We start from the raw sequence: 11,604 nt of genomic DNA, 5'->3' as shown, positions 1-11,604 counted from the left end.
GAGAAGAGCCGCCGTGCGCCGGGTGAGTGTCCACGCTTTGCTTACAGGGAGGTGGGAGCAGATGCTGCAGCTCCTTTCCACCTAAGTGCTATCAAACAAGATTAGGCACCGGGCTGGCTGGCATTCATGAGCCAGGCCCCGTGCCGGGGGGTGCCGCCGGGGCAGCGATGTGGGGCGGTGGGCTGTGGGAAGCTCCACTGGGAGCTTGCTGGCACGGAGGTGGATCGATGGACAGTTGTTTGTGTGGCTGAGGTGTTTGACATGTTTCCCCCACCCTCCGTTTGCTCGATGCTCTTTGAACTGAGGCTTCCCGCTCTTAACGTCTGACTGTCCTGGTTCATAGGTTTGTCAAGGTCTGTCCAAAGGCGGATTATAAACTTTTGATGGGAAACCCTGCACGCTGCATCCAGTGAGATGGCATCAGACAGCGAGGTAAAAACCCTACTGAACTTCGTCAATCTGGCTTCCAGTGACATCAAAGCAGCTCTGGATAAATCGGCTCCTTGTCGCCGGTCGGTTGACCACAGAAAATACTTGCAGAAGCAGCTCAAGCGGTTTTCCCAGAAGTACTCACGGATCCCACGGTGCCACCCCAGCAAACCCCCTGAGAGCGGCTGGCGCAGGGGTATGGAGGACCGGGGCCGGGGCCCCCAGCCTGAGGTGCCTAACCCTGGCCCTCACAGTGGGGCTGCTGTGGAGAAGGTGCTGCGGACAGCCGAGCTGGAGGAGGGCCTCACCGGGGAATGCATTTTGCAGGAGCAAAACCCTGAAGCTGCCAGGCCGGACCAGGTGCCCATGAGGAAGCGACAGCTCCCTGCCTCCTTCTGGGAAGAGCCACGGCCAGCCCAGAGCCTGCCAGCCAGGGCCTTTCCCACCAGCTCTGAGGGGCTCCCAGCCCCCAGAGACCCTCCTCTCGGGGAGGGGAAGAAAAGCAAACGGAGCTCAGACACCACTGGCCCAGAGAGCCTCCCTGAGCCTTCCCCGCACGCTGGGGAGAAGGACCTTGCTGGGGTTCTCTCAGGCCGGGTGGGTGTCTGGACCTGCTGCCCCTTCCCCTGCCCTGGGCCAGGGGTGTACCAGCCCCCAGGTGCCCTGCCTCCATCGCCCTTCCCAGGGCTGGGGCTATGGAGGAAGAGTGCAGCCACTCTGCCAGCGGAGGTGCCGCACTTCTGCAAGGAGACCGATGGCATGGGCCAGAAACTCTACAGGCCTGTGGTTTTGAAACCCATCCCCACCAAGCCCGCCATCCCCCCACCGATTTTCAATGTTTTTGGCTATCTTTAGCCAGGGGGGTATGAGAGTCATGCTGAACATGACAAGTTCTGAGAGTGAATTGAAACACCCAACCGGGCACCGGGCATGAGCTGCTGGCAGCATGGAGTAGCAAGGGGAAAGAGGCCAGCGGTCGCACCCTCTTTCTCTTGGGCGTGCTGGAGCGAATTACTAACTGTTGGGAAGCTACTCGGGCTCCACTCTCACTACACGGGTGTAAATCAGGAATAAGCCTTACAAAGCTGGTGGCACGGGGTGTGAGGCAAACCAGGGCTCTTTCATCGATGTGCATTGTCTGAGCTGCAGCAAAGCGGGGCTGTGGGCCATTCATAGCTGCACTTGCAACACCTAGGAGACCTCCTCCATGTGGGAACATCTTTCCAGGGTTGCCCCACGGCAGCAGCAGTGAAATGAAATGAATTAAACTCATTCAAAGAGTTTTTGTACTTTAAAGTAATTCCAGAGAAGTCAAGATATTCAGGTCACTTCCTTTTGCGTGCAAGAGACTGGAAGGACAGTATTTAATGTAGAGCCTATGCTTGTGAATTGATTTAAGCTCTTCTTGTATGTAAATACTGAGAGAATTAAAAGAAAAAAAATTAAGGGAAGAAAGGAAGTAATTTTATTTTGGTGATTCTGAAAATGCAGTCCGTTAATTTTGGGCCTTCCGGGTAGACTCAGGTTTGATTTGAAACTGGTGGGTTTATAGGAGGGCAGAAATCTCTACCTATTGAGAGTGATGTAAATCAAAAGTAATCCTTCTGGGGATGGGATATTAGCCAGTGTTAAGCTGGTGCAAATGGAAGCAGGGTTAATTTCCACATCAGGAGTTGTTCCGCATCAACAGAACAAATGAGAAAGTGTTTAATTAGTTGAATACAAACCTATAAAATATGACAGAAGAAAAAAAGCATATAGAATACCTGCCTTGATTTCTAGCTCACAGGCATCTTTTATTTTGCCTGATTTTAAGATGCTATCACAAGACCTGGAAGCAAACGATTTGCCCAGAATTTTCCCAATTGGTTTAACAAAGAGGCTTTAGAAAAGTTAATAAGGCATTGTTTTTAAATTAGATTTCTCTTAAACCTGTGGTGCTAAGGCATAGAACGTGAGATCTGAAAGGTTTACTTTTGCAGGCCTCTGTATCTATTTGTTTATACTGGAGTAAATCACTGAGGTCAAGAGATGTGTGTTATGGGTAGGGGGGAAAGGGACAGAAAAATGACACCTGTGATCTCCCAGGGCCTGAAACTGCTCACCTTGAAGCTAATGGGAACTTCTCCCAAGACTGAACAGAAGGTGGCCTCAAACGGCTTGGTTTGTGGCTAGCACATAGCTCTCTGTGACTATTGGTATCTCCAAAAAGGGAAAACCAGGCAACACAGCTTTCAAGCACATCAGTCATTAAAAATTATCATCTTAAGCCACCACGGAGTATTATTTTGGATATTCTGGTGGGCTTGATGTTATATAACCAGGTTGCAACTTTTGTTTGGATATAAATCACTCTCAGGCTAAAAGCAGCACATTCTTTCCCCAAACTTCACGGCATATCCTACCAATGTTTACTTTTATGGAAACAATGGCTGTAATGTGTTAATCTAGCAGGCCAAAAGTAGAAACAGAGATGGATTTTCTTATTTTCTCCCCACTACCGACACTGTCTGCCTGCCTGCCTGCCTATCTATCTATCTATCTATCTATCTATCTATCTATCTATCTATCTATCTATCTACGCCTGTGTAAACTACTCCTATGGGAGAGAAATGGCTTTGGTAGCACATAACCTGAAATTACATACAAGGTGGTAACGAGCTGGTTTAAGGGTTAAAGGGTTGGTTCCTGATCCAGAAGTGAAGATACAGTTATACTTGAATGTCTTCTTCTTTTTGGAAAAAAAATCCATGAAGAGACTCTGTCCCTCTCCAGAAATCAGAGCAAGTACTCCCATTTAAGTTAATGGGAGGACAAATATGGCTTTTAATTTGCCAAGGTGTAGACAAAGGTTTTTTTACATGGCAATAGGAGCGCTTTCTCACATCAATAGCTCTGTGTCCATGTTGTAACCCAGATGAAGCCAGAGGGTGAACGTTGGGCAGTGCTATCAATGCAGAGAAACCTCCTTGGCATTGCTCTGGATTTCCAGCTGGGTGACCAGGGCAGGTTGTGGAATATACCACAGGTATTGCAGTGATTGCTGCGGACAGGTGTTCCTCTTGCAATTCAGGAGGGAAAATTGAAGGTGCTGCATATCACACTAGAATATAGATTTCCATCAAAGTTAAAATACTTGGCAAAGTAGATAGCCTTTGCAGAAATTTCATTTCTGAAGAAATTCAGAGAAAGAAAAGAGTTAAAATCAAGTTTCTGTCATTTGGGTATTAAATTCTGTGTTTTGTTTTTCTTTTTCTTCTTTCAAACTGTTTCTATTTGAATGTGTGTTGCTGTACATTCTCCACGTAGTGGAATAGCATGCTTTTCAGTTATGAGGAAGGATTGAACCAGACCTCTCCAAATAACCTCCAAGACACAGATGTTTATATGCTTACCCTCAGATTCAGAGTGATGTGACTTTAAAAAACTTTAAAATCCTTTGTGATGTGGAACTTTGCTCCCTAGCTCAGGGCAGGCGGTGGCGCTTGCTGGGGTTCTGAACTGGAGCAGCAGTGAAGTAAAACACAAATGAACAGAAGACAATTGTTAAGCATATTCAAAATCACTGAATGGGGATGTGTGAGATTTTCCAAAAGGTTTGCAAAGAATAGCAACCCTGTCTCCTTTCCAGCAATGCTTACTGGTGTCTCACCCCTGAGATTACCATCAAAATTATTAACTGTTCAAACTTAGAATAATTCAAAGTTTTCCTGGCTATTTTTGTGTTTAGTTGTACAATGCTGTGATACAGGACAGGTGATAGCCCTCCAGAATCTACTTGTTTATTGATACATTGTTTGAAAGATTGAAAGTTAACATTTGAGAACTGCTATTTACTACAACAATGCAAATTTAAACTGTTGAAACCACAATAGCTTTTATAAATTATGGGAAGGTAGAGGTAAATGAAAAAGCTTTCATACAAAATGAAATAAAAAAAATCCAAAAAAGTGCACAAGAACATCAAGTGAATTGCACGTTGCAGTAAAAAAAAAAAAAAAGTACAGTAACCTGGTCATGAAATATTCCTTGAACATTTCCCATAAAGTCATCATTTCTGAAGGAGTCTGTCACACTTTGTTAAAACAAGCCTCTTTACCTTGCACTAGAACTACTGATCTGCTTACAAAGCCTGGTTTGTTCAGGTTGTGGGATATTTGTATTTTCACAGCAACTTCTAGGTAGGTGTATTAAATGCACATGGAATTTGGGCAGATTCAGTATTACGCACAAAGTACTGTGTCAATGACTGGAGTGGAGAGGTAATGGGCTGCATTTCAGTGCAAATAAACATAAAGATCAAGCAGAAGGGACTTAACAACATTGTAATTACCAGATTCTCCCTCCAACAGGCTCCTCTCAGTTTCTGTACACAGTGTGTACACCCACAGGTGCAGTACATTCCCATCAGACCAATGCTCTCCTAGTAGAGATAAAGGTCCCTTGATTGAAAGAAGAAAGGAACTTTCCATTCTTGTTCCACTCAAACTCAGTTTCAACTTCTCCAAGGACATAAAAAGAAATTGCAGCTCGTGAGCCTTCTGTGTATGTCACAATGCTGACCCATGGGAAATGCCCAGCCTGGGGCAGCTAATGAGACCCCACGCTGCAGCTCACACATGCAGTTGGCGATTGTGACTCCTTCTGTCAGTCAGCTGTCTCCAGGGCTGTTTTTGCACACCAAACAAGTGCTTAAGTTCACCAGGCTGTATCTGTATCCATCACCCTCTATGACTCTGTTACACTCAAGTAACTTCAAGGAGTTTTCTTCTGATTTAGATTAATGTAAGACCCAGACCTTTGCTGCTCTCATAAAGTGAGCGACATATGAACCACACAGGTGATTTTCCATCTCTCAAGCTATTGCTTACCAATACAGGGCCTTCACTGGCAAAACTGGTCTGAAGATTTCCTGTTCCCCAACCCTTTCCCTCCATCCAGTGTTTTTCCAACCTAAAGCAATTCCCTGTTCATGTTGCAGGAGACAAGGGAGTAGATTGTAAACTGGTAGTAATGGAAGTCATCAAATTAAATTTCAGCAGTGGAATAATCTCACTTAACTTCCCAAAGCTTTGCAAGGGGATCACTGTTCAGTGTGAATTGAAACTGTTGGTTTTTTGACTTCTTGTGCATTTGGGAAAGGGACCATGCCTTCTTCTGCTCATAATCTGTCACACAAGTGCCAAACACATTTCACACAAAACCATCACAGATTCTGAAATTATGTGCCCAGACAGACTTATATGTGTGCAACACACTTTTAGTCCTGTGTTAAGGTATAAAACTCCACACAAATAAAACTCGGTGAAATGCATTTTCCCTACTTAATTTCTATCTGATTCCATGGAAGGCATGCAGGCCAACAAACAAAACCAGAGCTGTCAGGTCTCTTGTGGGCAATCCAAACAAACCATGGTGCACAGCTCGTTTGTCACCAAAGGTAAGAATGAGCTTGCTTCTAGCATAAGATCTTCAAAGACAGTTCCAAATTTAGGCTCCTCCTTAAGTGCCTAGTAAGGAATGAGGCGCTCACCAAACCACTGGTTCAGCAGGTCACACCTGTCAACTGAGCTGTAGTCACTTCCAATAACCCTTCATGGGCTCCTTGGACTCCCCAGCTGTGAGTGAATGTGACTTGTTAAAAACTTCAATGCAAGAATTTCACGGACAATTACAGTGGTTCAGCTGATAGATGGTAACTTGTTAAGCTGCCATAAATCAGTTGTGGATCTGAGATGTAAATAGGTGACCTAATTTTCAAAGAAGCTGAGATAATAACTTTCATCAGTGTCAAAGGGAGCTAATACATACTTCAGGCTTCCAAAGTCAGGAAATTCAGGGCTAAGTGCTAAGACTTTTACTCTGCCTCTGTAGTATCTCACACCAAATGTGGTCCCATTGGCTTAAGTGGAAGTACACCTGGCGCAACCAACTCGGCATCGTTCAGGCACCTGAATGAGGATTTGAGAGCCTAATTCTGGGTATTCATTCCCATAAATCTCAAAGTCTGACTTTCACAATTTTGAAATAATCTCCCTTTTCGTCCAGTGATGGTATTGTTATAGCCAGAGAGGTCCATGGAGGTAGGAGAGGCTGGGTTTTGTAGAGATGAGATCTGCTAAGGGAGCAACAGGTAAAATGGGTTTAGTAGTGTCGCCTTTCCCTATTTACCTTGCTTCTCTCCTGCACATCACTTTCTGTTCATCCTCCTCTAGGGCTTTATTCAGTTCTGACACCAGCTTCATGACAGAGTAAAGCTACTGGTTAAAGTGCAGCTACTACTAATTTACACCAAAAAACCACCCCCAAAACCAAACCCCAAAACCAAAGAAGGGATCAGAGTTGCCTTCAAATCCCCAGTCTAGATAATTTTCTGAAGCAGAATTTTACCTAATACTTACTGCAAATGTAATAGAGCATGAACTGTATTTGCTATGTACAAATACAATTCTTACATCCTTCTTAAATAAACCTTCACCTTGACTTTTCAAGGAATCAGAATTTCTGGATTTGAGTGTATTAAAAAGTTCTGAGCTTTGAATGTTCAGAAATCAAGTACTCTACTGAACAAGAAAGGTCCAAAAATGAAAGCAAAAGTGTTAGCAAGATGGTGTCAAAGTATCAGAAATTAGCAACCAGCACACTTAGTAGAAATCCAAGCAGTAGAACAGAAACTAAAATAAAAATTTCAGTCAGTGAAGGAAATGTGATTGTTTTCCCAAAGATGTTAGTTCTTGACAATTTCTGAATTGGGAACACAGCAAGGACGCTAAGCTGCACCACAGTCCCAGGATACCCTTCAATTCCTCACTGATACTTGCTTCAGCACTATTAATATTTCAGTGTTGGCTTTCAATTCTTGTTCTTTGCAGACCAAGCTCGGAGGTGAATCGTATGTGTTTTCTCTTGGGAAAACCTAACAACAGTCCTATGCTTAGCTCTCCAACTTGAGTCCCCTTCTTCTCACTCAGGCTTCAGAAGCATATTTCTCTGAGATTAATCATTGCAAGGTGCTTGACCAAGCCAGCAGCAATTCCTCCCCACCGTGCAGGATGTGCACCCTCAGGATGCCAATGACGCTGGGTGCCATGTCAGGAAGCTGCTGCGTGTCCGGCGTGCCTGGGGTCACTGTGTGTAATCGTGCTGTAAGAATCGAATCAGTCTGTGGGGGAGAGGCAAGGTCTCAAGGAGTTTAATGCGGCTTCTTCCAACGAGGCTTCGGACCTTGATGCGGCAAAGGTGGGAAAGAGGTCGTGGAGGCTCTGAAAGACAGGCAGGTCAGAAGGGTGAGCAGAAAAGGTTTAAACTTGAGAGGGACAGCTTGACTTGGCCAGGTCAGTGGTTAAAAAGTGGTAAAAAAATGGGAGGAGGGATGAAAAGAAGGGAGTTTCTGTAATGGAGGGATGATGTGTCTGGCACTGGTGGCAGCTCATCTACTCTGAGGCATGGCATAGGGAAGGAAGTGGGGCTGGATGATGGTGTGCTGTATCCCATCCCAGCCTTCGCAATGGACTTTCTAGAAGGACTTAAACAAGTGGCTTCATATTACTCAGCCTTTCCACTGAAAGTAAATATAATACATACCAAACTTGGTGCCAAAAAGTGAATTCTGATAAAGTCTATGAAAGGCTTTGGATCCTGAGGGAAAGGATGTTTAAGATAGCAGAATATTAGTAAACTCTTTAAAGGCCACTGGTGCCTGCTGGACTGCTCTGGAGATGATCACAGGGCCCACCTGCCCCAACCTGACTGTACGCTGGGTACAGCTTTGTGGCCCTTCCTGCACTGGCAGTGCTCATTCCTAGTCGGTCAGACCCACATCTGATGCAATTTAATATCACATAGTCAGTGACAACCCAGAAATTTCTAGTGCAATTCAGTCTCAGCAGGGAAATTCTATCAAGTTCAAGGGATGGATACTAAGAGGAGATGCTGGCTGAGGTTCTGAATCCAGTAGTGGGACTATTTGTCCCAGATTCTCTCCCGAGTGACCATACCTGCTTTTTCTTTAATAACAGCCCAGTCCTCATAGCTGTCAATATGCTCCTTGAGCCGGGAACAGAGTTGCACATTACCCACGTAATCCAGGAGAACATCGATGATCGGGCCAGCCCAGCGACTCATCTCTGGAGTAGACACCATTTCACAAAACTTCAAGGGAAAACAGATTGATTGCAGTCAGTGGGACATGAATGCACCCATGGGAACTGCAACAATAGCTACAGCCCTGACTGCATGGATGGTCACACACTTCTAACAGCTGTGAGGGCAATTTCCAGTTCCCCCTAGGGATTCCTGTGCTTTGTTTTTTTGCAACTAAAGAGGTTATTTTTTTTTGCAACTAAGCACAGAAGTTCCTATTTACAACCACAGGAGGACATGAAACTAGTGGAGTCCCAACTCTGGAGCAAGGAAAGGACACTGAATTGTTTACAGGGTCCAAAGGTCCTACTTTCACAGGTGTGAGAGGGCAGAGAAGTGCTCAGAGCCCCAGGCCAGTAAGGGAGCTGCTGAAAGATCTGTGCAGCCCTGGTCACTGTGGTAGGTCCCTTTCCCATCTTGGTGAGGATTTCTGTGGGGCAACTGTGCACAAAGAGGCTTAGGGGAAGAGGGAAATTCAGCAGTGCACAACACTTCCTGTTTCTGGTGAACCCACTGGTATCTGCAGTTTTGGGGACCAAATAGCTCATTAGAAACAAGTCTGGGGCAATCTCTGCGGAAATGAATCCCAGGCAGTTTTATTTGCCTGTGGGAGAATGACTCTGGGCTTAAAACAGAGCAGCAGCATCTTCCAGAATCAGTCCCGAATCAGGCAAATCTCTGGTTACCCCCAGTTCCAGCTGCAGAGTGCTCAGAGCTGTTGCATGGAGGGCTGCTATGGACACACTGAAGAACAGACTTAGGGACCTGATTGTAAGTGGTCTCATTTCAAAGAAGTAGTGACATCCCTACACACTTTTATCTAAATACGTATATTATACCAGACAGCTTCATCCACCTCTGTTATGGTGCTGCAGATGATGAAGGTATCTGTGGACTTACCTGCAGGTGAGTGATGAGAACATTTGAGATTTATTAAATCACACTGTGGGGATAAGAACGTGGGCACAGGGCTGAACCAAATTGAACGATGGCAGCTTAAACACTATCCATCAGCTTAGTCACTGAGACTGTCTGCAGGCACCTCCCAAGCCCACCTCAAACAGGAAAGAAGACGGCCCAGCTTAAACCTCTTTCAGTTTAGGCCCCTGTAGCTAGATCACAGTTGATTATACACGCACAAGTCAACTCAAAATGCATTAAACTCCTGTGTGGCCACTCGTATTCAGAAATGAAATGATATTAGTTCACCTGGGAAAGGCTAAAGCTGCAGGAAAGCACTCAGCTGTTTTATGTGAGGTGAGGATTCAGAGAGGTGTTTATTACTTTTCTGAGGGTTTTTTGGTTTTTTCTTTGCACTGAACATCACCACATTATGTTTCCCAGGAAAATTAGATACAGCAATGTCGGGAGGATCCTAGCGGGTAACCCACAGTGTCCTACCTGAACCACTCATAGGAAGTTCAGTGCAGTGTATCTGGCTGTCATTGTCCAGTTCATACACCACTGCCGTGCAGTCAGCCTTGGGGTGTGCAGGCTGGGGCTCTGCACTGCCACCTGCAAGCAGCAGCTCTGCTTTGCCAGAGTTTGAAGGACGATAAACACAGGACGATCAAACTGCGGATCTCACTGCTCTGTGTGCCCGCCTGAGAGCTCGCCTGCCTCTCCTCCCTTCCCTACTCACAAGCTGCCCATGAAAACGTTTATCTGGAATAAAAGCGCTCCAAAACTTGCTGGGAAAGGGGAAAGCAGCACAGAGAAACGAAGCGGGGTAACGCAGGTGCCTGCCGGGGCCGGCAGCGGGGCTGCGGCGGGGACAGCGCGACGGGGGTCCCCGCTGCCCTCTGGCGGCAGCGGGGCGCTGCTCCCCCCAGGCGCGGCTGGGGCCCTGCGGTTCTGGGGCCGTTAAGTTGGTAGCAACAGTGGTGATTTATAGTTAGCAAATTCTTTTTCACAGTCAGTAGCACGTAGTCTTTGCTGTACAAAGACCAGGCTTGTTATCCTTGAGGCATCTCACACAAGAATATGAACAGTGCACATCTGTGAGGAGAAGAGTCTCTGTAATTCAGAATGCAAACTGTATCACAACTATGGCACCAGGCTGTACCGTGCAAGCCTGACTTTCATTAGCCAAATTCCTAGCAGTAAGAGGCAAATTTAGAATAATATTGGAGGGAAGGAGTTGCTTTTCCTCCATCTGCCTTTGTCCCTCGCTGGTCTCTCTCCAGGCGCAGGTAATTTTACCCAACTTTTGCCAACTCTGCCTCTTGCAGTCTGACCTGTGAGGTGATGACTCTGTGAGTGACCTAACACATTGTTAGGCACCAAAAGTGGGTTTAGGTTAAATCCAGAGGGAATAAATGTGCTTAAATGAGAGGAAATAGGACTGGTTTTGAGCGGCTAAGATATTATAGAGGACTACAGGCAAAACCTCTCTCCTCACCTTGGAACTCCAGCTCTCCTTTCACTCTACATACTACAGCCTCGTGGTTCAAGAGCTAGAGATGATCTATTTTATTATATTTTCTTTGAAAAATGTGTTTTCCTGGAGCAATTTTGCTGTGACTCGCAAAGAGAATACAGCTCTGTTTGGGATAAGAGATATTTTAATGGACTCTCACAATCATCTTTCTAAGATGTCTTTTTGTTTGCTTCCCAGGCATGTTATTGGAAAGTAAAGTCTTTCAGAAGACACAACTGATTAAAAGGCCAAATTTCCTAGGATCTTTTCACCACCAAGGAGCGTTTATTGGTGACCATCTCTTTGGGCTAAACAACAGGTTCTTCTGGATCCCTCAAAGCTAAATTTAAACTAGACAGAAGCCAATTTATTTCTTCCCTGATTGTTAGCAAAACAGAAAGACTACCACACTGAAATGTCTTTGTTGTGTTGTACATTGAAGAATAGCAAATTTTAATTGGAGGGTCAGATTTTGTTTGGGGAATACTGGAATGAGTCTGCATACAGAGTTCAGAGGGAAAAAATGTGTAATTTGAGATTCTGTAAAGGTACATATGTACAATGGATATATAAAACTGTAACTGCTTTGAAAATATTGAACCATGGATCTAAAG

At 45.3% G+C, this 11,604-nt stretch overlaps 2 protein-coding genes across 3 annotated transcripts in view; one reads left to right on the top strand and one right to left on the bottom strand.

The window, feature by feature from the left end:
* Positions 1–414: 414 nt before the first annotated feature.
* FAM181A (family with sequence similarity 181 member A) lies at positions 415–1,284 on the top strand (the record flags this gene model as incomplete). Its single annotated transcript, XM_084270493.1, has 1 exon — positions 415–1,284. The coding sequence occupies one exon, from the start codon at positions 415–417 to the stop codon at positions 1,282–1,284; it is 870 nt and encodes a 289-aa protein (XP_084126619.1).
* An 830-nt stretch (positions 1,285–2,114) lies between these two features.
* ASB2 (ankyrin repeat and SOCS box containing 2) overlaps positions 2,115–11,604 on the bottom strand; it is a 33,599-nt gene continuing 24,109 nt past the window's right edge. For both annotated transcript variants that reach the window (XM_084270772.1, XM_084270773.1), the window contains 2 exons: positions 8,427–8,580; positions 2,115–7,691 (listed from right to left, as the gene is read on the bottom strand). In XM_084270772.1, the coding sequence (XP_084126898.1) occupies positions 7,555–7,691; positions 8,427–8,580 (291 nt within the window). In that variant the 3' untranslated portion in view covers positions 2,115–7,554. The remainder of the gene's footprint in view (positions 7,692–8,426; positions 8,581–11,604) is intronic.

This window comes from Gallinula chloropus (genome assembly GCF_964237585.1).
Source record: "Gallinula chloropus genome assembly, chromosome: 14".
NCBI lineage: Eukaryota > Metazoa > Chordata > Aves > Gruiformes > Rallidae > Gallinula > Gallinula chloropus.
The sequence above is the reverse complement of the archived record's forward strand: the minus strand, read 5'-3'. Positions and strand labels throughout refer to the sequence as shown.